This window comes from Tinamus guttatus, unplaced genomic scaffold (assembly GCF_059628265.1).
Source record: "Tinamus guttatus ecotype Peru unplaced genomic scaffold, ASM5962826v1 Tinamus_guttatus_pri_ptg000078l, whole genome shotgun sequence".
NCBI classification, from domain to species: Eukaryota; Metazoa; Chordata; class Aves; order Tinamiformes; family Tinamidae; genus Tinamus; species Tinamus guttatus.
The window spans coordinates 619,784-646,344 of NW_028288612.1; the positions used below are offsets into that span (position 1 = coordinate 619,784).

At 60.0% G+C, this 26,561-nt stretch overlaps 1 protein-coding gene across 1 annotated transcript in view; it reads right to left on the bottom strand.

The window, feature by feature from the left end:
- The window catches only part of AGAP3 (ArfGAP with GTPase domain, ankyrin repeat and PH domain 3), a 113,497-nt gene that overhangs the window by 4,506 nt on the left and 82,430 nt on the right, over positions 1-26,561 (bottom strand). Inside the window, exons 12-13 of the mRNA XM_088519951.1 lie at positions 9,268-9,441; positions 5,968-6,129 (exon numbers count right to left, since the gene is read on the bottom strand). Coding sequence (XP_088376077.1) covers positions 5,968-6,129; positions 9,268-9,441 — 336 coding nt within the window. The remainder of the gene's footprint in view (positions 1-5,967; positions 6,130-9,267; positions 9,442-26,561) is intronic.

A 26,561-nucleotide genomic window follows, 5' to 3' on the forward strand; every position in this document is an offset into this window, starting at 1 on the left:
TCCCAGTGACATTTGCTTGGATAGATGCCTGGCCGGGGCTGATGCTCAGGGCTCTCCGCAGTGTCTGCTGCAGAGGCCCCAGCAGGAGCCGCAGGGGCTCGGGACCATCAGTGCTGAGGCCACGCGCTGGTGCAGGAGCACGAGGCTGCTGCCCGGCAGGTGCTCAGGAGGATTAAACGACTCGGGATGAAGGGCTCTCCGGTGCCATGCCAGCCGGCTTGCATTTCTGTGCAGGAAGGGGAAACTTGCACTCCTTGTTTCCTAGACTCAGCCTGGGACTCCTCTCCTGCAACCCTTCCTCCTGCTAGGAGCAGGGGTATCTGGGGTGCCAGCAGGGGACAGGGGCTCCTGCCCTGCCAGCCAGTTTACTGTGGAGACTCTAACAGCACTGAATACCAGCTCAGAAATACCAGAAAGAATTTGAAAATAGAGATGCTTTAACTTCCAGATACGAGAAGAAGTAACTGGGCAATACCCTGGCTAAGAGCCTCCACTGACCTGGAAGGCAACTCTATCCCCAGCACGGGCACACACGGACACGGGCAAGGAGCACCAACCCAGCCAGGCAACGTGCGCTTGGGAGCACTCAGGCCACCGTGCCAGCTCCTGGCCACAACCACCCCGGCCGGTTGAGCTGCCACCGCCTCCTCCAGCTCCTGGCTGGGACGGGGAGCTGGGCCCAGGAGCTCACGCTCTGCCTAAGCTTAGTGACAGTTCCTCCACCTCTGCAGCCGTATTGGAAGACACGAGAGGATCCAGGCCGCTGACAGCTGCAGGATCGATTACAGCAACCACACGTTGCCTGCAGCTAAGCGCTAATAGCCAGGAAGGAAAGAGCGGCTTTTCTTCCCGGGGACCACAAGCGCTCAGCAGCCCGAGGGAGCTTTGGCTGGGCCAAGAGCCTGGGCAGCCTGTCCTCGCAGCAGCGATGGACAAAGCCTCTCCCAGGCACCCCCATGTCACAGAAAGGCCCTATTCCCCCTTAGCTCCCTCCTGTCCCTGCAGCCTCTACCCCTCTCTCTCCCTGCGGTAGCTGGGGACAGCCCTGGGGCCGGAGCTCTTTGGAGGCCGCAGAGGAGCTCGGCTATGGCTGGAGCGTGGGGAGCTGCAGGTCCCAGCCCGAGCTGCATCCCAGGGTGGCAGGGCTGGAAAAGCTGTGGGGGCTCCAAGCAGCTTCACAGAGGGTGCCCCGTGGCCCTGTGCAGCCACCCAGGGCAGGGCCATCCTGGATGGAACACGGCCGGTCTGGTCGGCACCGCGGCTGCCTGCAGACCTGCCGGGGGGAGCCCATCGCGGCCGCTCCATTAGAGCGGTGGGCAGTGGAGATGCGCAGGCTTCTCGCTCTCTCTTGATGGTTTTTTGATGATATTTTAAAGACTGAGCCCCGCGAAGAGCCACGGAATAGAGCATGGCGTGAATTGGCTCTGCTAATGGGCGCTAACCCCACGGCCCGGCTGCGAGGCGGCCGGCAGTGGAAGGGAACGCAGGGCTGGTGCAGGGTGAGTGCAGGGCCAGTGCAGTGCAAATGCAGGGCTGGTGCAGGGCAAATGCAGGGCCAGTGCAGGGCGAGCCCAGGGCCGGTGCAGTGTGAGTGAGCACACGGCCGGTGCAGCATGAGCTCAGGGCTGTTGCAGCGCTGCACCGCTGTGCGCAGGGGGGCGGCTGCGAGGGTCCCGCAGCGAGCACCTTTGCGTGCACCCTGCTGCAGCCTGTCCCAGCTCAGGAGCAGCAGCTCGCACGGGTCCTGCCTTGCGGGGCCGCCGTGCCGTGAGGCAGGTCCTGCCTGCACAGAGCCCCCCGACACCCAGGCTCCTTCCCTTGCTGCGGCAGTGCCGGCCTCGGGACGCTTGTTTGCAAGCTGCCACCGTGCCACATCATTACGAGGTGTTTGGGATATCAACAAATTAGCAGGCGCCTGGGAAGAGTGGGATGCGGCGCCATTCGTAAATGTCAGCTCGCTGCCTCCTCATTTTGCAGATCATTAAACCCAATATTCCTAACCTGTATTAGTGCGACGGGGACAGGGCCCTCTGCTGTGGCAAGGCACCAGGAGAGCTGCAGCGGGAGGGCTGCGACGGGGACCCCACGCCGCCTCCGTGGCGGCAGCCCCGAGCGGAGCAGCACGTTCCCGTCGCCCACGGCCCACGGCGGCCCCGTGGCACGGCAAGATGCGGGGGGCTCCGTGGGGGAACAGAGCTGCGGATGCGCAGAGTGGAGCGCAGAGCCAGGGAGCAAGCGCGCACCGTGCGTGCACACATGGGCCAGGACCGGGAGCGCGGGACAACGCGTGTCCGGGCCGGGGGAGCTCTGCACGAGGGAGCTCTGCAGGGACCCGGGGACAGGCTGTGCAGTGCGAGGGTCCCACAGGGGCTGGGGAGGAGCTGTGGGGTATGCAGGGGTTGTGGGGGGTGCAGCGTGGGGGAAGCACTGGGGACACTGCGGGGGCGACGTGGGGGGTCCTGATCCGGCCGTCCAGGTCCTTCCTCCTGCCCGGAGGGAGCGGAGCCGGGGGCTGCCGAGCGAGCGCGACCTGTCAGTGCTGGACGAGGAGGCGGGCGGCAGCGCGGGGCAGCTCCGGGATCCCCGCCACGTGCTCCGCGCGCTCCCGACAGCCCGTATTAATCACACACAGTGCCCCAGCACAGCTTTTCCCTGGCCATCAATTTCCCGTGGGTTTTAACGCTCAGGAAGGAAGCGGGGAGCGTGCTGCTGGGCCGCCGCGAGCAGCGCATTAAGGGGCTGTCAGCACCGCGCCGGGCGCCTGGCATCACTCCTTGAGCACATGAGAAGTTCATTATCGCTGCGCTGGCAGCAGGGAGCAGGGAGCGTCGCGAAGACACCACGCGCCAGGCGCATCCGCCTGCCCCGGCCAAGCCCAGGGCAGAGGGACGGGTCGCGCCGTGCAGGGCGCTCTGCACGGGTGCATCACGGGCCGGCTTTGCTGGCGCCGTCAGTGCAACGTCCCACGGATGCTCCCGGCAGCCGCTGGCAGCTCCGAGATGCTCCTCGCAGCCCCGGCTCGTGCAGTTTGCGGATGCTCCCCAGCAGCCTCACGGCGCGCTCGTGTTAGCATGCGACCATGTAAAAAAGCAACAGCTCGTTTGATTTATGGCACTTCAGAGCAACTAAGATTCAATTGCTCCGCACGTCCCTGCCTCTGATTACCTCCTAAATGAGATAAACTGATGGCAATTTATCCCCAGACCTCACCGCTTCCCTGGGATGCCAACCCGCTGTGCTGCACCGCGCCACCCGTGCGCACCCGGGGCTGGGCTGGCAGGACGGCTCCGAGCGCGGCCGCTCCGCTCCATGCGCCGGGGCAGGGGGCGAGCGGGGCGGCGCAGCGCCGGGACGCACACGCTCCTCCCGGCATGGCCTGTGTCGGCAGGAGCGCCCGGCGCGGGCGGCTGCTCCGCGCACGGCATCGCCAGCAGCACTGAGCCAGCCCTTGCCTTGGCAGCCTACTCACTCCTCTAGTGCAGCAGGATGCACTAAAAACAAATCAAGAATGAGTTTTTTAAAAGACGGTGGCTTGAAAAACCCACCAGACCACAGTGCATGTGCGAGACGCTGCGTGGGACCGCTGGTCCAGCGCGCGGAGGGCTCCGCCAGCTCCGCCGGCCGGCTGCAGCGCTCAGCCGGGGACGCTGCACCTTCCTGCTGGTGGCAGAAGGACACCAGGACTGGGAAGGAGCAGGGGAGGACAGCCCAGGTGAGGACGGATGGCGACTGCCCTTTCTGGTGCCCCCTCCCTCCACCAGGCTCTGGTCACCCCATAGCCATGAGCCCACCCCTCTCTCAACCTGCCGCGGTCCTTGGGGAGCTCCTTGCAGGAGCAATGTGCGCAAGGTCTGCTGGAGACGGATGGAGCTTGGGAGCTGACACCTCACTGCCAAATGAAGCTCCATGTTGATAAATGTGGAGTAATGCACATTGTAGGAAAAATCACATTACTCCTGCACCTGGCAGGGTTCCACATTAACTCTATCATCCTGGGGAAGGGCCTGGCCGTCCCCACAGACAGCACCAGGCCCCTGCTCAGCAAAGCACTGTGGACAACGATGGGGCAGGGAGCAACCAAGGATATTCTGATGCCACAGACAGCACGTGGCACCGTGTGGATGCTGTGAGCAGCCTCCACCAGTGCACCTGCCCTCGCCAAACAGGAAAGGGCAGCAAGAAATGGCCAGCGTTTGAAAAAGAGCCCTCTGAGATGACAGGAGAGCTGGGCTGGCTCCAGAGCTGTTCCCAGGCAGCCAAGGGGGAAGCTCTGATGACTCCACCAGTCACCCCTCTGCAGAGCCCAGGGGCTTCTGGCAGGGGTCAGAGCAAACACTGGAACAGGCTGCCCAGAGAGGTTGTGGAGTCTCCTTCTCTGGAGATCTTCAAACCCACTTGGACGCAGTCCTGTGCCACGTGCTCTAGGTGACCCTGCGTGTGCAGGGGGTTGGACTAGATGACCTCGAGAGGTCCCTTCCAACCTTAAGCATTCTGTGATTCTATGATTCTATGAAACATGCCTTGCCAAAGGCTCATTTAACTTGAACACTTTGGGCAGTGGTTAACCCGCTCCCTCGCCTCACAAAACTGTTTCCATTTTTAATTACCTTCTCCATAAGAAAGTGCACTCAATTTTCTGCTGAATGGTCCTGCAGGACCAGGTTTCTTTTTCTGTAAATACCAATAGCACCATCTTTCACTTCTCAATCTCCATTCTGGTCAGCTGAATACCTCAACATCCATGTTATAAATGCATTCATCAACCCTGAATCAAACTGGGACCTTCTTCTGAACTCTCTCCAGTTTTTCCAGGCTTTCTACTAGTTACATGATTCTAGTACACCCTCTCTCAGCCCCATGTGCAGGTGTAAGACCATCCAAGTCTTTGGTATTGCTTTTTCCAGATACATGAAGAAACACAGGTCTCTTTCAAAGCACAGGACTGAGAATTCATTGCTATCAATCAAGATCCACTGAGAGGAGCTGTGGGAAGGGCAGTAACGTGTCCCAAGTATCAACAAACTGCCTTTCTCAGAGCTCCAAAGATATTTGTTTAACAAGATGTAAGTGCAGTTACTACTTTCTGCTTTTTCTGAGGCATCTAGTGCATATTATAGGCTCAAGTGATGCTCAAGATGCCTGAATCACCCACTGCAAAGAGGAAGTCTCTCCTAGAATCAGTGGTTTTCAGGTGCAGATCACCAACAACAGGAAAGACTGAACAACAGCTGTCAAACTCCAGCGCAGATCATGAATGGTAATGAATGTAAGAGAAGGAAGATGAGCTGCTACAGCGCGGAAAACCAGGCCCTCCGGCCTGCAGGCTGACCTGCCACGTGGAGCAAGATGTCAGGGCAGCTACAGCACGTTTTGTCAAGTACAGGGCAGATGGCATTGCTGTGTTCCACAGGAGCCTTTGGCTTCAAACCCTTGTATTTCACCTCTTCCCTGGCCTTTATTTTAGTTTACTACAAAACCTTATTGACTGTTATGGGACAGGAAGACCTGGCGTTAAGTCAAAATTCTTACAGATGGAGGGTTCCTTTCTCTGCAGAGGAGGTAGAGCAATGCATACTCCTGCACTGGCTTGGATGAAGTTTGCTGAAACCCCCCAGCCTGGGGCAGGTGCCCGGTATGAGAATTTTACAGGGTGAAAGCCGGGCAAACCTATGAGCAAACAAAAACAAGTTCTTATGGTAGAAACTGCCCGGCAACCTTAACTTTCTGGTTCACTGTCAGCTCTGCTGATACAGTTATTAATTATCATGGCTAGGAGTAGCTGCAGTCACAGGCACGATGGCAGTCCTGCTTCCATCGCAGCTGAGAAACCAAGGACAAACGGAGCCGGGCCGGCTGCTGCTCCTGACTGAGCCTGAGCTTGGAGAGCAGCTCCGGGTCCCGGAGACGCCCCGGAGGAGGCCTGCCGGCTCCGCCGGAGCTGCCCGCCGGGGAGCAGACCTTTCCTACCTTCTGCTGCGGTGCTGGGGCCGTCGGGCCGTGTGGTCCCTGTGCTCTTTTTCCTGCGATGTTTCTTCCTGTTTGCATGCGGAGACGGGGGTGGTTCCAGCTTTGGACTGGCAGTGTTGGAAATGTTCGGGCTGGAGCTGAGAGAATCGGCAGTGCCGTTAGCTAGAAGTAAAGATAAAGAAATCAGTGTACACACGGACCACGAGAGCCTGCTCCTTCCAAAGGAAACTAAGTGTCTTGGACACAAAGCAGTGCCTCACTGGGCTGACAGCAACACAGCTGGGCTGGCACCGCTGCATTGCATAGGGTGACCCAACAGTGACACGGCCAGGACGGCACCGCTGCATTGCATGGGACGGTCTCATGGTGACATGGCCAGGACGGCACCGCTGCATTGCATAGGGTGACCCAACAGCGACACGGCCGGGACGGCACTGTTGCATTGCATGGGATGGTCTGACGGTGACAGGACCAGGACGGCACCGCTGCATTGCACGGGATGCTCCAACAGTGACACGGCCAGAACGACATCGCTGCATTGCATAGGGCAGCCCAACAGTGACACAGGCAGGACAACGCCACTGCATTGCACAGGACAGTCTGATGGTGACACGGCCAGGACGGCACCGCTGCATTGCATAGGGCGGCCCAACAGTGACATGGCCAGGACGGCACTGCTGCATTGCATGGGACGGCCCAACGTGCTGGCCTAATGGGCAGCTCCACGCTGCTCGTCAGCTCCGTCCTCGGCTCTGCAAGGGAGCACAGCCTGGGGACGGCTCCAGGCCCCGTGTCCCGGCCGCGGCCACATCCCTCCCTCCCGGCCTGCGCTGCCGGCGAGGTGCCGGGGTTGCCGCACTTGGGAACCTGAGCTTGATGGTCTCAATAGGCTTCCGATACGGCACTGAAGAAGCTGCATCCCCAGCAGCAACGCACCAAATTTATCCTCAATCATACTGTTCCTTACAATTAATAGCAGAATTAGAAACAATCAGGGAGCTGCCTAATTACTGTCAATTAGAGCGCGCTAATCAAGCTCCGATCACACACACACACGCTGCCGCTGCACTCACCATTAAATGTCAAATTTCATTAGAGACCAGCAACAAAATCAAAAGCCTGACATTCAATTTCAGCAGCACACACAGCGCAGGCTTCCAATCAGCATAAAAATGCAGGCTCCGGGGAAGGCGACGGGCGCGGGAGCCTTGCGCACTGTTAACCCTCTCCGAAATGCACTCCTGCCTCTTGCACGTTCCCCGTGCGCGGGACCCGCTGCCCGGGCAGCTCCGCACAACGACCCCGTGGCCCCAGCAGCAGCCGGCCTCTGCTTCCCGCTTCTCCAGCACCTGGATCAGGAAGGCGATGGCCGCGGGGTGCGAGGGCAGCACCGTTTCCAGGGCTGCCGGGGCCACGTCTCCCTGCCCTGCCCCGATCCGCTCCTTGTCCCGGGGCCGCGCCGCGCTCCCGGCCGCCCCAGACACACACGGAGCTGGGGACACTGCGGCTCCGCTGCAGCTCTGCGGGTCTGCGCCGGCAGCCGCGGTGTCCAGCCAGGGCTGGCAGCGGATGCGGCGCTGGGGCTTCTCCTCCTCCAGTCTTGCGGGATTTGACTCACACTGGCCGGGCTTCTCTGCTGCAGAACTACTGGGAGGCAGTTCACAGCAGACAATTAGGAGAGATAAATCTAATAAAACCTGACTCCATTTTCAGGTACAAAAAATATTTTATGTATGTATTTTTACGTATAAATAATATGCTAGCGGCCTCCAACAGGACTTCACAGAGCAGGTGTGAGGAGCCCACGCGCTGCCTGGTGCCACAGGGGACCTGACCTTTCCCGGGCCCCGCTGCCTTGCTGCCCAGCTGCTCAGCGCCACGGCCCCGAGCCGGCTCCGGCGGCCTGGGCCCTGCACCGCGCTCGGCTGCGGCGGGACCGGCCCCCGCGCTCCCGGCATCGCCGCTGCGCCTGCTGCCCGCAGGCCCCGGCCCCAGCGGGACGGGACGGCGCTGCTGGGGTGGGGGGCACCGTGAGACACCGCTCTCCATGGGGCAGACGCGGCAGAGCCGGCAGCGGCTCTGCTCTTCCTCAGTACCCGGCCGAGGCCATCCCGGTGCCGGTCTCATGAAGCCAGGAGGAGGGACCCTTCCACAGCCTCCTGGTTCCTTCCCCCAAACACCGGGGTAAGGGCAGCTCCCCAGTCCCCCCCAAACGCAGGCGGTGCTGGAGCCCGCTCCTCCCCAGGGGCTGCCAGGGGGACGGTGCCTCCGCAGCGGCGGCGGCGCCAGCACCACAGCTCCCTGCTGGGACAGTCACCCCGTGCGTGGGCCCAGGACACGCAGCCAGCGCGGGGCTGGGGGCTTGGGAGCGGCAAGCACGTCCGGCTGCCCTGTGCGGAGCGGGGCGGCCGGGCACCCGGCACGCTCGGACCCGCGGCTCCGTGAGCGTGTCCGTGCGCGCGCTGCGGCGGGGGCGAGGGCTGCCGGCGCATTAATGCTCAGAGCTGCGCCCTCGCGCTCCCGTCGCCTGCGCTGCCCCATCAGCAGTAACAGTCTGATTAATTCGCTTCCAGCAGGGAGCTGATGGGGCCAATGATGGAGCCGCTGCATCAGGCGCGCTGAAATTGATAGTTTTTCACAGTTACAAATGAGGAGCCTCCTCAGCTGCAAATGGCGCCCGCACAGTCGGACTCCGGTAATGATCATAAAGAGGCTCTCTTTAAACTGCGAAAGCCCCTGGGAGCGAGCGGGGGGGCGGCTGCTGCGCTAATGAGAACTACAAGGGGCGAGCAGGCATGGAAATGGCTCCTCCACTCTTGATGTGCATTTAACTGCTTTTTTAGTGCGGCGGCAGAGCCAGGAACGAAGGAGTGATGAATGCAGCACAAAAGCATTTATTTTCCAATTCGGCAAAGTGGCTACGTTGGGAAATGTATGAATTATTTTAATTCACTCAACTGTCCTGAAACATCACGGCGAGCGAGCGAGCGAGCGCGGGGGGGCGGGGGCGGGCTGCGGTCGGCGCGTGCTCTGGAGACAGGAATCGCTCCAGCCCCATCGGATGTTCCCGAGTTGGGGAATGGGGATGAGGAGCTGAGATGGGGTGACACTGCGGGGCATGGGGAGAGCCACGGGGGCAGCGGGAGGGCCCGGAGCATCCTCGGCCGGGCCAGCCGCTCCAGCGGCAGCGCTCCCGGCGCTCGTCCCTGCTGGCCTGGGAGCCGCAGCCACGGAGTGGGGATCGGGCAGCCTCCCCATCCCAGACACCCCCGGAGGAGCAGGGCCAGGGGGGCGACTCACCAGGGTTGGGGCAGCCGCCGGGGACGGCCACGGCCTCGTTCCACTGGTCCGCGCTGGAGACGGAGTAGGAGCGCTGGTGCATGCCGTCCGGCTTGGAGCTGAAGCCCACCAGGTTGATGCCGCTGACGGAGCGCTCCGAGTGCAGCGAGGTGCTGCTGGTCGAGTGGGGGGCACCTGCGGGAGAGCCACGAGTTAGCGCCCGTCGCGGCTACCCTGAGCGTGTGGAGTACGCGGAGCGTCCTGTGCCCGCCACGACCGGCCCCAGGGCGGCACAGGCCGTGGTGCCAGCGGGCTCAGGATCCCAGGGCCAGCCTGCCCCGAGGGGTGCTGAGCAGGGCACAGACACCTCATGGATGGTGTCTGTGCCACTCATGGCTGGGAACGCCGAGCAGGGCAGTGAGCGGGGCAGACACCACACGGTCAGGAATGCCGAGCAGGGTGCAGAGCAGCACAGATATCGCACAGCCGGACCCGCTGGCAAGGCCCTCCAGCACCCGCGAGCCTTGGCTGCCTGCGGGGACCAGAAGCTGCAGGTCTGGGACGGCTCTGGCTGGGTGGTCGCAGGGGGACACAGCACGGCACAGCCAGAGAGGCCGATTCGTACGGACCTGCGGGCGGATCGCACACGTGTGCCCACTCACACGGCCCGGGAGCCTCCCCCAGCACCACCCTTGCTGCGTCCCGGCCCAGCTCCCCCACCAGCACTGAGGGCTGGAGCTCCTGGCCGCTCACAAGACCCCGATGCCTGGAAAACACCAACCCACCCCATAATCCATGCACCCATCTTCACTCCTCGTCTTTCCTGCTTGCGAGTTCTTGGCAAAAGCCACAAACCTGCTGAAGGCCCAAAGGTGGACGGGGACTGAGTTGGGGAGCAGGGGCGGGAAAGGCAGGAGTGGAGGGCTGGGGTTCCCTAGCCCGTAGAGCCCTGAGCTGCCACCCAGCAGCCTGGTGCCCAGGGGAGGGAAGGTCTGGGGCGGCAGGAGCACTGAGACAGGGCAGCTTTCCTGCATTTCAGGAACACCCAAACTTTTCAGGGCAGCAAACAGCAGCTCTGGGAGGGAGGGAGCGAGTGAAAGCCCTGCGGCTCCCAGTGCAGCTTGCAGACAATCTGCTGCCTGGAGGGATGGTCCCCAGCTGCCCGGCGAGCGCTGCCCTGCGCCCGCCCTGTGGCACACAGCTGCCGTGCCCTCGGGAAGAGCCGGAGCGGGAGCCGAGCGATGCCGACGCAGCGCGACGCAGCAGCCCCTGCGCTGCAGCCCCTGCGCTGCGAGTCCTGCGCCGTGCCCAGGACAGGCGAGCTGCGGCCTTGCACCTTGCCATGGGGACAGGGCAGGTTGGAGCTGCGCCGCGGGGACGTGTTGGGTCAGCGCCGCTCCACGGAGGTAGGACAGACCAGAGCTGCTCCACGGGGGCACGACAAGTCAGAGCTGCTCCTTGGGGATGCGGCAGTTCGGAGCTGCTCTGTGGGGATGCGGCTGGTTGGAGCTCATCTGCTGGGATACGGAGGGTTGGAGCTGATCCATAGGGATATGGCTGGTGGGAGCTGATCCACAGGGATATGGCGGGTCAGAGCTGATCCACAGGGATATGGCGGGTCGGAGCTGATTCGTGGCAGCACAGTCAGCTGCTGCGCCCGGCGCCAGTCCCTTTGCTGCAGCAGCACCAGGGGCTGGTCCGAAGGCTGACACGACTGCATGAGTGGCCTGTGCACAGGCTGTGGCACCCAGACGCCCGCTCCAGCAGCTCCCCATTGCTCTGCTCTGCCTGGACAGCTCGCCCGACCCGTCCTTGCTGTGCAGAACCAGCCTCGTGTTGCTCCAGCCCGAGCCCGCGTGGTGCAGAGCGCTGCAGGCCACTCAGGGCACATGTCCCGCTGCTGCAGTGTGCACACCGCGCACACCGGGCACCCTGCACACACACTGCGCACACTGCGCACACTGCACACACTGCACACACTGTACACACCGGGCACACCGTTCCCACCATGCACACCGGGCACACGGCACACATTGTGTGCACACCAGGCACACTAAGCACCCACACACACTGCACGGCCACTGCCCAGCCCGGGCACGGCCGTGTCCCCCTGCTCCTGCCGGGTCCCATCCTGTGCTGCCCGGCTCTGCCAGGTTCTCCGATCTGGTGCTGGCCCCGGACGCGGCACTGCCAGGTCCCCTGATCCTGCTCAGTCCCGGCAGCCACGTCCCCTGCCCAGCACCAACACAACGAATGCTCAGGGCATCGCTACGTGCCCCTGCCCCCTGCCCAGCACGGCCTGGTCCCCCTGCCCGTCCCCACGTCCCTGCCCGGCACCGGGGAGCACAGCAGAGCGCTGGGAGCCCGACTGCTGCACGTGGCCCCCCTTCCCCTGCTCAGCGCCACAGAAACACGTGTAAAACCATGACACTGACTTTGCCTCTAATTAGCCCTTAATTTACAAGACACACTCGGAAGGGTAATTAGCTGGCGCTCCGCTCCCAACTGCCGCATCCATCTCTCCTTGCTCCTTGTGGGAGGGAACGGCTGCGTGGGAGCAGGGGCGACGCCGCTCTCCTGGGATGGGGATGGGGATGGGGATGGGGATGGGGATGGGGACGGGCTGCCCGTGCGCTCAGCTGGCTCTGATGCCCTGTGCTTGTGGCCCAGCCCTCAGGAGCACCCGGCTCCGTTGGGAGAGCACAGGATGCCCAGCCCAAGCCTGCGGCTGCCTGGCCGCAGTGTCCATGCAGCTCTGCTTCCCGCTCACCCCAGGGCCCGGCCGGATGGTTCCAGCGGGGCCAGAGCCCTTGGGAACAGCGTCCCTGCGGATGCCACCACCACCGTCCATCGCTTGCTGCGTCGTCCCTAAGGGTTGGGGAAGAGTGAAGGCTACAGGTAAGATTCTGCTGCCCTCTCTGAGCCAAAGCCCAGGACAGACCCGAGCTCTCTGACCTTGCTCAGCCCCAAGGCAAGCTCTTCCCATCACGGTTTCCTCCAGATCTTCCTGCGGACATGCTGTGTGATGCCAGCAGCAGGCCAGGCTTCAGGATGCCCTTTGAGGCAAAGCCCCATCGACTACCTGGCAGTAAACCCACTTTTCTAAGAGTGGACCAGGCAGTACGGCCAGGACTGCTCCGCATGGGGCAAACAGAAACCTCAGTGACGCGTGGGTGCACACAGACCCGGGCAAGGCGGGTTAACAGCGAGGGGCCTCATCCCATGGCACGGAGATCATTTGCAGAGTCACTCGAGGACCTCTGGACAAATCTAATTTAACATTTTCAACAGAGATTTGGGCAAAACAGTGTGTGTCCTGGTGAGATTTCCCTGTGACATTAAGGTGGAAGCACTGCTGGTACTAAGAGGATGAAGACATCATACAGGACTGTTCCGCTTTGAAAAGTGAGGTTAAAAAAGAAAGGCAACAAAATTTAGCTAGCAGAGTGCAAAAGATGTGCCCTTGAACTAATGGGCCGGATTCAAAAAGCTCCGGGGAAGCACCCTCTGGTTTGCGTGGGATTTGGACCACGCTGCTGCGCCAAGCTCTGTGCTGAGCAGGAGCTCCTCAGCTGCAAACCCCACGGAGGAGGAGATCTGCAATCACTGGTCACAGCTGGACTAGGTCCCAGCATCAGCACAGCCATAGAGCCAAATGTGACCCCAAACGCACAAGGAGAGATCACGTCTTGCAGAGCCGGGACGCACACACAGCTCCTGCACCAGCGGGGCAACACCTCGCGTGCAGCCTCAAACACCCCCTGCCCACAAATAAGTCAATCGTAGGGGAACAATTGAAGGTGAATCCATCCCTACTAACCCTTCTATTCTAACCCCTCGTCCTGCATCGCACTGTCCGAGCTAACAGAGACTGCCTGCGGCAACACCATGAAGCGAGTGGCTCTGCCAAGATCCTCCTGACTAGGAGCTGCACAGAAACCCGCGCTGCTTCCCTCAGCAGAGGAATGTGCCTGCTCTCCCCAGCACCGGCCACATCCTGATGAGGAAATCAATCCTGCTCCGCTGCCCGCGTGCGGCCCCGCGGGCAGGGAGGGCTGCCATCTGCCACGGCCAGGACACGGAAGAGAAACTGCCGGCGGCTCTCAGGGATGCGCTGCACGCAGGGATACGCTCCCTGCGCCAGCGGACACGGGACAGACACTGGGATCACTGTCTGCTCCAGCCTCTTCGCTGCGTCTGGGGCTGTCAGCCAGAGACTCTGCCACGCATCCCCGAAAGGGGACAGGGCCATGCAGGCTCATCCTGCCCTGACCAACAAACAGCAGCAGACTGCAACGTAGAGATGCCCTCGCGTCGTTAGACTCCCTGCCTGCGGTAGCTCAAAGGAGCAACTCTCTCTTGCTGGATTTATTCCCTGTGTAAGGGTGGTCAGCAAGACACCAGGTCAGATGGTGGGGAAATGCTGCACAGTCTGTGCTCCATCACACCAGCTGCTTGGCCTCAATCAGGATGGCCTGGCTGCAGCTGAGCAGGGCACAGGTGAGGCTGGTAGAGGAGATGCTTTGAAAAGCTTGCTGCTACAGCAAAATCCAAAGGCCAACACTAAGGATGCACCACTGCTGTCTAGAGCTGGTCTCAGCCTCGGTGTCTTCACTGATGCCGTGTTCTGGCACAGCTCGGTCAGTCACGGATGGGTCGTTGTTTCTGTCTCAGCAAGGAGGCTTGGCCTCACCTCATGGACAGGACTTGGCCTTAGCTGTTCACAGTCCCATCACTTCTCAGCTGGGTTATCCCAACACACTCCGTATCTGTGCAGGAAGCTACCACCAGCACAGAGCGATGCAGGGAGGGCATGTGGCTTCTGGCTATTCCTTGAGAAAAAGATAAGAGGCTGGTTGGGTGCTTGATCTGTCTCAGTCAGGAGCACAGGAGGCGGCAGCTTTGGCAGGAGCCGCAGGAGGAGGCACGTGGAAACTGCTCTGCTGCACAAAGGCTGCAGGCTGGACAGTGTAAGGCGGTGATGGAGGACCCCCCGAGGTCACCCTGGCACTAGGGGAACCCCGTGTTCCTTCATGCTGCAGCACGCTGAGCGCCCGCACAGCCAGCACGCTGCACGCTGCGCTCCAGCACCTGCCTAACCATCTCCCTGAGAGCTGGCGGCCACGTCCTCGCCAGATTTTAAGGTATTTGTTGGCAGCTGCTGAACATTTATTCCCATTAAAAGCTGCGGTTCCTTCAGCTGACACTGGAGCACAGGAGCGTTCCCCGCTGCTGGGCCACGTCTCCGCAGCCTGCGCAGAGTCGCGCGAGCGAGGCGGCCGCTCCGGGCTGCAGAGCTGGTGGACGGCGCGTGCGGCGGTGGAACGGACCTGCGGGTCCTGGGGACCTGTGGGCACTCGGGGCAGCGACAGCCGGCAGCCTCGTTACGCTGCAAAACCCCTGCGGGAAAGACGTGGTTCACCCCTCCTCTGCGATGGGCGACCGGCTTCCGCGGGCACGGGAACGCGGCTGCCCCGGGAGCCCCCGGCTGCTCCGAACGCCGCTGCCCCACCAAGCGCAGGGGCAGACGTTGGGGTCTGTTGTGTGAGCAAGTGTTTGCTGGAAATGTGAGCAGCTCCTTCCTCCCTAGCAACTCCTACTGGTAAGGAGCCTGGGATATGTCAGGAACACACAGGGATGGAGAAATGTATGAAAGACATCAACATCAAGCCCTTCCTGGGAGAAGGCAACACCACCTGCACTTGCCCGACCCCGCTGGAACCACGGGGCAGCTCGGGATGACGGATCCTTCCCTGTGCCGTATTTGTGTGAGATCACGGACACGAGCTGCAGGCAACGGCGTTTCCCAGCCCTGCTCCGCGCACGGCCATCAGGACCTGCCAGCTTGTGCACAGCGGGAGCTGCTGCCTTTCCTGGGCTCCACAGATGCTCTGGCACAGGGGAACTGCTCTCCCTCCTTGGCACTGCCTTTGGTGAACAAATATTCGGTCAAGTCCAACTGGATAACTGCACCCTCGCTATTACCAGAGCTCATACGTGTCTAGGTGCAAGCCCACAAGGAGAAGCAGCTCTGCACAGTCCTGGCCTCTCTTTGAGGACCGGAAAGGCAAGGGCCTCCAGCAGGACCGGGGAGCTGACCACGGCCATGGGGCTGTCACTTCATCATCCCACCTCCAGACCAGAGGCCACGGCAGGTTCCTCCACGGGGGGACATCGGACTGACACACACATCACCCTCACCTCCGATGGTGGCCGGCTCCGCACAGCCCAGCGGGAATCCAGCGCCAGGAGGGCTGCCCCTACCTCCTGGAAACCAGGAGCAGCTGGAATCACGAGCTGGAGGTGCCAGCACGCAGCCCGAGAAGCCCTGCGAATGCCCAATCTTCACTGCACAACCTGCAACTACCTCCCAGGACCTCCCTAATTTATTCCTGTCTGAACTACAACATATCTTTTAGAAAATCTAGTCTTGATTATGGCATTGCCGGTGACAGAGAAATCACAGAAATCCTGCTAAATTGTTCCGACGGTTAATCACTCTCACGGATAAAATCTGCATCCTACCTCTATCCTGAATTGTCTTGTTCAACCACGAGCCACTGGAGCTTGCTGCACTTTTGTCTGATAAAGAGTCCTCTATTATCAAATTTCTGCTCCTACGCAGGTACTTACAGACAGTGTTGAAATTCTCTCTTAACCTTTTCTTTGATAAACTAAACAAATTGAGCTCCTTGAATCTTTCCCTATCAGGTGAATTTTACAATCCTTTAATTGTTCTTACAGCTGTTCTGTGCTCTGAACCCCGCCACCCCTTGTGTCCATGCCCGTTCTGCGGCCTTCGGCACCCTGGCATTCCAGCCCGCCGGAATCCTGCCCCGCTCCTGAACAGAGCGTTGCCATCAACAGCCGAGAAAGACTTGACCAGATCTTCCAACATTCCTGAATTAAGTAATTCAGACTTGCTGATTTGAATACGTCTAAATTTCCTACCTGCTGTTTAATATGCTTCCTAATTACAGCTGGAATGTGAAGAATTCATCATCATTCGGTGGTAAGACACACCGTCTTGCTTTTTTCTCAAATATCAAACAGAGGTATTTACTGAACATACTTGTTTTTTAATTCCTTATTAATCCTTCTACAATTTCCATACAGTGATGAACTGATGCTTTTCTTAGGATTCCTTAGTTCCTAACTTGAAAACCCTTTTGGTGCCCTTAATTCTGCCGGTTACCTTTGCCATATTCCCTTAGTAACCACAGTAACGTTCGCTCTGGACACCAGCACAGAGAGGGGAAGGTGAGTTGGGAAATGAGCTTCAAATACTAAATCCATCACTTTTATTTGTATGTTATGCAGAGTCTCCATGGAAACGAAAAAGTTAGTGATTAGGAGCTTGATACGACATGCGAACAGTGACTATTCTCATGATTCTTGACCTAAAAATTATTACAACAACGTCCGAGACAAGGCAGCCACCCCAGCTGGAAGGAAACCAAGCGCGGAGCCCAGCGGAGGGTAAACGCAGAGCAGATCTCGGGGGACCAGGGGGACCCTGCTGCGTCTTCACAAGGGACCTCAGATCAGAAGAGGGAGGAAAACCAAGAAAAGGGGAAATGATATAAGCTCAACACCTGAATCTGCTGAAGAAGGAAGCATGATGCAAGGGTTGTTTTAAAGAGAGCAGCCGTGGGTCGGAAGGAGGAAGGAGAGCGCCGCGGCAGGAGGCCACGTCGGGCAGAGGAGCCCACACGGGGAGGTTGCAGCGCCGCTGCGTCCCGCGGGTGAGCGCTGATGTCCCTGCGGAGCAGCCGGGAGGGAGCTCGCCCCGACTGCTGCGCTTTGCAGCTATCGCCGTCCAAGCCGGCTTCCAGGTGCTTAATCAAGGACGGAACTATCTGTTCGGCGCTCGCTGCCCTCGGTAAATCTGAGCGGTCCCGACGGCGAGAGGAGGAGCCGGCAGCACGAAGGGCCCCGCGTCTCCAGCAGCGCAAGGAGCCCCGTGCGGCGGCAGCTGGAGCGGGGCTGGGGGCGCCGGGGCCAGGACACGGCCCGAGGCCCCAGGTCCTGCCGAGGGGCTCCCCGTTAACCCCCAGCCCCGGTTGGTCCGCGCGCTTTGGCTGACGGCAGAGCCGCTCTGCGCGCCTGGTAGCCCCGCACACGCTGCCGCCGCAGCTCTTCGCTCAGCACTGACAAAGGGCTTCCTTATTGCACATATACGTGCTTGTACACACACACACATGTATGAAACGTGGGAGCACGATGCAGACTATCTGCCACTCACTTCCTTCTGCTCCTGGGCACTCTGTCACTGTCTGAGCAGAGGAAAAGCAAATAGCTCATGTCTCCTCTTAACCCAGATTAATACATTTTTTAGCAACACAGCCTTCCTTTTGGCTGCTTTTTTTTTGGGTATCAAGTGAAATATTCTTTAAAAACTCCTAATTATGGCTTTTTTTCTTTTTTTTGTTTAAGTTCTTTTTCCCAGATGATCTGGCTCATAATTGCTTTCAGCTTTGTGAAATTAACTCAGATATATATATTTGTGCATGCATGGGTATTTGATATACTATATCTTGGATCCAAACTTTGCCCTGCCTGAGCATCACCGTAACAAAGTCAAGGTTACTTGTACTTGTAAGCTGCTGTTAACTTTTGGCTTGCAGATTCATCTCCCCATCCGCTCAGATGAGGGTAATGAGAACATGGGAGCTGCATGGCTTCCCTGAGAAAGTTGGATTTGGGAAACCTGAGGGAGGTTTGGTGACACTTGCCACCTCCAGCCATCACTGCTGTGCCAACACACCTTAATGTCCTACATGCTACAAATACCTAAGAAACTATTTCTGCAACACACAGACCACATGCTGGGAATGAAGCGGGGAACGGACGAAGGACGGTGTTCCTGGCCCTTGGACCTCTCGATCACTAGCACGACTAAAGGTGTCACTTGGCACCTGTACAGGGACCTGAAATCTCAAGCTGCAGAAATTGTACGTACAAGTAATACTGTTCAAAACAAAAAACAAACAAACTAAGTGTTACATAAAGGTCCAGAAAGATCACCAACACTGGGGCGGGCGGCAGCCGCTGCAGACGAGCTGCCGTCTGCGTCCCCTTGCTCTGCCAGCACAGGCTGCCTGGCAGGCGCCAACGCCACAACGGGCACCACGTCCGCAGGCTGCGGAGCAGCTCCGAGACCTCCAGGGTCCACAGGCCCTGCTCCTGCACGGACCAGGCCGTTCGCTGACAAGGACCGAGCAGCAAGAGCAGCCCTGCTCTGGGCAGACCCTTGGGACAGCAAGATACACCCTTGGAAGCGTGAGCCAAGAGGGCCTGGGTGACACCAGGAAAGGGTTGAGTTTGCTGCTTGTAAAAGGGTGATTCCTGCCTGTCTCCTTTTGCATCAGCCACGAGCAGCGTGGAGAAGAGCAGCTCCGTGCGATGGGTCTCCAGCCCATCCCAGAGGAATTCGGGCACGCTGCCGCTCCCTTGGTGACACTGAGCACGTTATTTGCACCCAGGCTTTCACGGTTGGCTCCACTCTGCTGCTCCAGGTGTCCCGAGGAAGATGCCCCGTGCAGACGCTCAGCAGCGCAGGGTGCTCGGAGCGGACGGCCTGGCCGGCTGCGCCGCGGGAGCCGCGGGCCGAGGCGCTCGCGGCGCTGAGCGCTGCCTCCCACGTCGCGGCGTCTCGTCTGCGCCACCGCTTCTCCTCTTGCTGCTCTCCGCCTGCTTCCTCGGAGGCCTTTCTGCTCGCCCAGCCCTGCCATGCTCAGCTCCTTTAGCGTTCTAGCAAGTAATAAGTGCATCAAGTCCCCGTAATTATCTCTAATTAGGGTTAGTGATTATGCTGTTGGGTTGGAGAAAATCAATCTCTGGTTTCCCATCAGGGAGGGCAGAGCGAGGGGATGGGGAGGCGGCGCTGGCAGCTCCCTCCCCACTGCGGCTCCTGCAGCGCGTTCCCTCCTGCCCGCGCGGCGCCGCGAGGGCCGGCGGGCGCTGGGGGGCACCCGGAGGGGCGGCACGGCCAGGCTGGGGGGCACGGGGGCTGTGCAGCGGCGGGATGCGCTCCCAGCACCGCTGGCCAGCCCTGCAGGACACGGCTGCGCCGCTGGGCGCGGAGGCACCGGAGCCGGCGGAAGCGGCGGCGCAGCGCCCAGGGCGGAGGTGCAGGCGGGTGCTGCGGCGGTGACGGCCCTGGCCACGTGCACGGCAGCGCAGAGCGCGGCCCGCTCCGGCTCCGGCTCCGGCTCCGCGGGGAATGGCACCGCTCCGCACCCCCGCGTGCTCCGGAGGACACCGGCGGCCCCACGCTCCTTCTGCAGCCCTGGCTCGTGCTGTGCTGCAACGGGTGGCCTTGGTGCTGGCCTTCCTGCCGATCCTGAGCACTCAGTGTCTGAGTGTCTGAGAAATAGAGTCGCATCTTGGCTGACAAGGCACGTGGCTGCGCAGACAGGCTAAAAACCCCTCCCGGCACAAATGCTGCAAGAAGGCTGTCGTGCAGCCTGGAACTGGAAAATAGATTAGGAAACGGCGCTGAGGACTCAGACAGCAGCGAGGTGACATCCGAGAAAGCCATTTCACAGCCCCGTGCAGCCGTGCGCTGTGATGCCTCCCTCCCCTGAGCCAGGGAGTCACCAAGCCGGGGAGGCTGGAGCCTCAGGACGTGGCCACAGGGCTGGGAGGAGGTGAAGCCATGAGGCCCCGGGCAGCAGCTCGCGCACATCCTGCCTGCCAGCGCACTCGGGTGCCAACCCTGCCAGCCCTAATTCTACCCACGAGCAGTGCCAGGAATCTGCAGCCCAGAACACAGGACGGAGGCTCCTGCGGAGGGCACGGTTCCCTCCAGCAGGCAGCGGCTGCTCCTGGGAGGCGGCAGAGCCAGGACCCCGCACGCTGCCATGCACCGAGCACGGGCAGGCGGCCCTGGCACCCACAGAGGAGAAGGGCAGGGGCTTCCTGACAAGGCAGGTGCTGCCTTTCTCCCCACGCTTGCAGGGAACCGGCGCTCGGCAGGACGTGACATCTCTCTGTGCCCAGGTGGTGGCTTCCAGGCCAGGCCTCACAGCACCCACGGCCTCAGGCGGCAGCTCTGCTCCAGGCAGGGTTCCTGGCTTGCAGCTCCTGCAGGAACCGCGCTTGGACAAGGGAGCAGGAGTCTTTCTAGGAACAAAGCCACTGCTGAAGCTACTTAATGCTTTGTGGACAGCAGCGTCTCTGCACATGTCTGCAGGGCTTCCAGTGAGGCTGGAGAAGGATGTAACAGCAACAGTTTTTCCATATGAGTGTTTCCACAGTGTAACTCGAGGCAGCTGCAAGGCCGTGCAGTGCAGGCAGTGAAGACAGGCTTGGAGGAACGGGCCTGGCAGACAAGGAGCTGTGACAGACTCCGTAAAACAAGATTTTTCCTAAGAGATTTCCTCTGGGCTGCCCCTCACCACTCTGTCACTGACAGATACACCCGGACCGCTCCTCTCAGCAGTGCAAACCCTGCGCCAAGGGCACAGCTCAGTGACAACCGGGCGCATTGCTGCAGGGCCCAGGACAACCCTGCGCGGCAGCTCAGCCTGCGTCGGAAAGGCAGGCGAGACCTTCGCGTGGCACCAGCAGCCCCAGCGGATACGGCACAGCCTGACCCAGCTCAGCCCACGGGGCTGCTGCCAGGTAAACCCCAAACACCCCGGCACGTCCGCACTCACCACGGGCAGGAAGCATTTCCACTCCCGCACGAGAGCAGAACCAGCCTGGAAAAACGGGCCACCTCCTGCATGCAAGGTGGAGTAGATACAGCAGGGAGTCTAAAGGGAGACAACCAGTGAAACATGGGGATGCTGCAAACATGCTGCAGTGCCACCATGGCACGGCACAGCGTGGCAGGCATGGCATGGTATGGCATGGCACGGCACGGCTTGGCATGGCATGACACAGCACAGCATGGCATGGCCTGGCACAGCATGGCAGGCATGGCATGGCATGGCACGGCTTGGCATGGCTCGGCATGGCATGGCATGGCACAGCACAGCAGGGCATGGCACGGCTCGGCACGGCATGTCTTCCCAACGCCCCGTGCGAGCTGCCTTGCTCGGGACCCTGAGCTGCAGCTCGGGACTGCGCCTCGTCCCCGGCCCCTCGGGCGAGAGCAGAGCGTGCCGGTGCCGGCGCCGCGACGCTGCGGGAAGGGAACGCTCTGCGTAACCGCGACAAACGGGGACATGGGCAGGACTGCGAGCGACCGCGCGCTGCAGGGCCCCATGCGACCCTCCCGGAGCCGGCAGAGCACCCCGCTGCGCAGCCCGACAGGCACCCCGAATCCGGAGGTGTGGAACGAGGGAGCTTGGAGGGCAGGAAGCAACAGCCCGAGGTTAGGGAGCTGAATATTCCTTTGGGGAGCTGGGATCTATTCCACACACTGCCACAAAGCTCCCAGAAATACTGCGCCAGTCACTTACACGAAAACTTGTCAAAATCAGCCGCTAATAATGTGTTCCTTCTGCTCTGAGTGCCCAGCTGGAGACCCTGTGCTCAGAGCTCACAGCTAGGCTTTAAAGGGCTATAAAAATGCAAAGTTCTTGAAAAATAAATCCTCAGGCTCTAAAGCGAAGATACATAACTGGGAGATGCTTTTGGCAATTCTGGCTTTACCTTTTCTTGCCTCAATTTCCCTTCTATAGAAAGAAATAAGAAAATCTAACAGAACAGGATGAAAGTTACAAGGCTTGGAAATGTGAAATGCAACATAATTCTAGCATAAGCTTAACAAATACAACCTCCAGCTGATCCTGCCTATCCCAATCCTTAAGGCTTCTATGAGCCAAAGGAACTGGGTACTGAGGTCTGCTGGCACTGCCCTACCTGGTGCAACTGCTCCGAGCTCCTGGCGCAAAATCCTCCTCTCCCCGCTGTGGAGTCCAGACCCCGACTCCTGCTCCTGTTCAGTGCAAGGCACTGAATGCAATGGCTCCCACTTCATAGTTTGGACTCATTCTCCTACTTCAGGCAGCCAGATAAAATTCTCAAGATGTTAAATATGAATTTTATAGTGGATTTATAATATTTATAGTATCACAAACACTAATTCTCAATATTTCATATATGACTTATAATGACAAGTATTATTTACAGATAAAATATGCTAAGTCTCCACTGCATGCTGCATCTTCACTCTACAAAAAGCCCCTTAGCCTATTATTGGGAAGGATGAAGGACACACAAACAAGCTCCCAAGACCCTTGTGCACTGACCTCCAGCTGTGGGCAGCCTGTGTTTAAGATCCCGACCCTTGGCTGAGGCACCGTGACCAACCTCGAGCTCTCCTACCCACTTCAGCAGCGGGCAGAGCAGGTTCCCTGCACTGACGGGTTAACACCAGGTTTCCAAACGTCTGCCTGGAATCACCTCCGAGCAGCGCATCGGAGCTGCCCGGCATCAGCACCGGCACCGGCACCGGCGCCGGCGCCTGGCCCTGTCCCTGGGCTGAGCTGGCCGGGCTGAGGGGGAGCGACGGCAGCGCAGGGCACCTCGTGGGACATCCCGCGCGTGCAGGGACGGCAGCGCAGGGCACCTCGCGGGGACGTCCCGCGCGTGCAGGGACGGCAGCGCAGGGCACCTCGTGGGACATCCCCGCGCGTGCAGGGACGGCAGCGCAGGGCACCCCGTGGGGACGTCCCGCGCGTGCAGGGACGGCAGCGCAGGGCAGCCCGCGGGATGTCCCGCGTGTGCAGGACAGAGGGGCCGGCCGGCTGGAAGCGCCTTCGGGCTTGGCGCGCGGGCGCGCAGCAGTCGCAGTGAGCGCGGCCGCTGCAGCCAGCGGAGCCGTTTGCCACGGCTGCTGCTGGGGCACCCGAGCGAACCCCGCTTGGCCACCTCTGAACCCCCAACTCTGCACGCACGGCCTGGCAGCCACCTCCAGCAGCAGCTACAAAGCCCTGCGCGGCCCCAGTGTTCACCCAACCCAAGTCAACGTGCCAGGGCACGCTGGTCCGCTCCTCAGTCTGCGTCATGTGGCAAGGACCACGGGAATCTGAAGCAAAGTGTCCATGTCCACATGCATGAAGCCTCTGTGCTGGCACGTCCACAGGAAGGGAAAAGGTGAATCCATCTCTGACCCTGACACAGCTGTTTCTGACCCTGGAACAGCTGCCCAGAAAATCACATCTGCCCTTGGGGAGAAGATCCACCAGCTGAGGGGGCACGACTGGAAAGAAAAGGCTGCTCCAGGTTTCTTCTGCCAGTTGTTTGACCGGTGCCAGGAGAAGGAGAACGGGGTTCCAGGGCTGCTGCCCGGTTCTGCCCCGCGGCCCCGCGCGGGTGCTCGAGGCCGCGGTGCCCGGGAGCCAGAGCGGGGCTCTCCCTGCGCCAGGCGCCGGCTCCCCCAGAGGTGGATGGTTCTGTCCGACCTGCAGGACAGCCGGGCTGCCCGAGCAGCAGGAAGGTCCGGAGGGCCCTGGCGGGCTCCTGTCTGCCGTGACCCGCGTCACCTGCTCTCTGCGCCTCTTCTTCCCTCAATGTCATTGTCCCCCATGGCGAGCAGCGGTGTGCCGGGGAAACAGGTTTTCCCTTTTCTTTGTTAATTCTTCCCTCATTACATTTGAAATTCCACAATCAGTGTGCACTGTAATTGTCGAATTTGATGCTAATGATTAATGAATTAAACATGGATCCATCAATTAGTCCTCGGAGAATAATTCTGCATAAAGCAGCGGATAATGTAATTACAGTAACAAAGATAATGAGATGTTAACATCGACGGAGCCCGACGTGACATGATCACAGCAGGCTCAGCAGCCCGGCCTGGGGGAGCCAATCCCTCACTCTGCAAGGCAGAGCATCGGGGGGCAGCGCGGCCCCGCACGGGCGGCGGGCCAGGCCGGGCCACGGTCTGCCCTGCGCCGCGCGGGAGCCGCCGGAGCCGCCGGAGCTGCTGGAGCCGCCAGAGCTGCCGGAGCAGCCGGAGCCGCCAGAGCAGCCGGAGCAGCCAGAGCTGCCGGAGCCGCCGGAGCAGCCGGAGCCGCTGGAGCAGCCGGAGCAGGGCCGCCTTCCCTGCTCGGCGGCAGGGGAAATCCCGCGGGAGGAGGTCAGGGCAGCGGGATCCTTGGCCAGCGGCTGCTCCGCAGCAGGCAGGGGACGGAGCCGCTGCCTCCCGCTCCCCCACGAGCCCTGTCCCGGCTGCGGCCCCATCGCTCCGGCTCGGAGCCCACGGTGCGACACGGACCAGCACCTCCCGCCCGTGGGGCTCAGCACCCCTGGGCACCCGCACGGCCCCCACATCCAGCAGCAGCTGCACTCACATCAGTCTCTTGCTCATTCACACGGGCTCCATATTTTCCTTATGCCACCACCTGTCCTTCTCCACCAAAAAACCCCTTTTCATCCAGTCCGCACTTTGAGTAAGAGCTGCCCTCTTTCTTCAAGCCAGAACACACTGAATGAGGCACAGATGGGTCCGAGCACCCAGGGGTGGCCCAGCTGAACCCCATCAAGCTCCTCTGGAGACCCTTGAGGAGGAGACATGGGAAGACTCCAGAGGAATCCCAACAAGACACTCCGGAGCAGCACCGCTGCATGCAGGGAACGCGCTGGCAGCCCATTTCTGGTGGACACCTGCACAGGCCCCTCCTGCCCTCCTAAATCCCGGCATGCCCAAGTGTCCAGGGAACAGAGGAGCATCCCAGTGGCAAACGGTGCTGCCCGGCCTCTTCCACAGCGGCCCGTTCTGAGAACGAGCGTCCAGCTCCTCCCGTAGCGTTTCCTAGGAAAGTGCTCTGAACCTACCATGGGGAAAAGCCAAGCCCACACGTTTAAAGCACAGAAAGTCTGTTCTTCAGAAAAATACCTGCCTTTTAACTTCATGAAAAATGAATTAAAGGGGGAAAATTGTAATGTTAAGATACCAGAAGCAGGAAAATGCCAGAATAGAGTTTACCAAGACTTGAGCCACACGCGTGTGGCCTGTTCCGTCCTCCAACGCGACGTTGTCCTGGGGACCCTGCCTGGCGGCAGCGGCAGCGCGGGGCAGCGGCACCGCCGGGCTGGGGAGCCCGGGCACGGCGCAGGGCGCTCGGCCACGACGGGCACCGGGCACGGGGCCGCGTTACGGCCCTGCGGTGCCCCCCAGCCCCACACAGAGCCGAGCAAGGCCCGGGCCACGAGCGAGCCCAGCCGAGCGCTTCCCAACTCCAACTTCACTAACATTTCACGCCCACAGGGAGGACAGCAAGAATCACGGAATCACAGAACCATTATGGTTGGAAAAGACCTTCAAGGTCACCAAGCCCAACCATAAACCCACCACGCCATAAACTGTGTCCCGAAGTGCCTCATCTAGGTGCCTGTTTCTTGAACACTGCCAGGGATGGTGACTGGCACCAGGCTCTGCAGCGACTGCTCTTCACCCCTGGCTGGCCTCTACCAATAAAGTTTCAAACAAATAGGAACTTAGGAGGAAATACAGTTGGGAAGTGAAAAACAAAATGCTCAGGAAAGCAGAGGCCATCCGGCCAGGCTTTCTTGGCAGCCCCAGGGGCAGATTATGTGTTTCAAGATCTTTCAGCAACCAACTTCTAAAACCTAGATCAATCCCAATATATTTTACAGGGAACACCAAAAAGCACATTTCTAGCTCGAGACAAAATTTCTGCTTCTAGCCAATCTTTCCACCAAATCTCTGAAGATTTACAGCTCTTGCAGAGAAATTTCTAACGGAAACCCAAACAGCACTTCATATTTGCTTATATGTCCCACCAACAGCACGCCTTGGATAGACACAAACCAGAAATGGCTGCAGAGTCTGTCAAAATTCTGCACACCTTAGATGGGATTTACAATAGGAAATGTGTGAAAAGAAACAATTCCGAAAAGAGCAAATCCGCCTTCTTCAATGGCTGTGTCTCGTCCTCAGAGCTCCGGTCCCGCAGGTCTCACCCAGCTCACGTACTCACGCTGGTGTTTGTCCCCCGGTCGCTTCTCTCAGCCTGTCCTTCCCTAACACGATGGCCAAGCTAACGCCAGGCACCAAACCAGCTCTGTAACAGGCCTGAACACCACAGCTGTTTCTTCAAAAATCTGCTGGATTTTGAAGAAGCCTGTGCTTACTTGGGAGGTTATCTGGAGTCATCACGAGCATTTTGTATGTGCATTTCACAGAGCTACTGGGAGGAATGAGATATTTTATGTTTCCTGCCCCTCCCCTTTACCTACTTGTCTCTCACTCCTGGATGAGGACTGTGCATCCAGTGCATGCAAACACAACCAGGAGCTTCAGCAGCGATCAGGCTACACAGATCCCTCACTTTGACTCCAAACACAAGCCATTTGGTTTCAACCAGATAATCCTGGTTGAAGGATTATCAAGA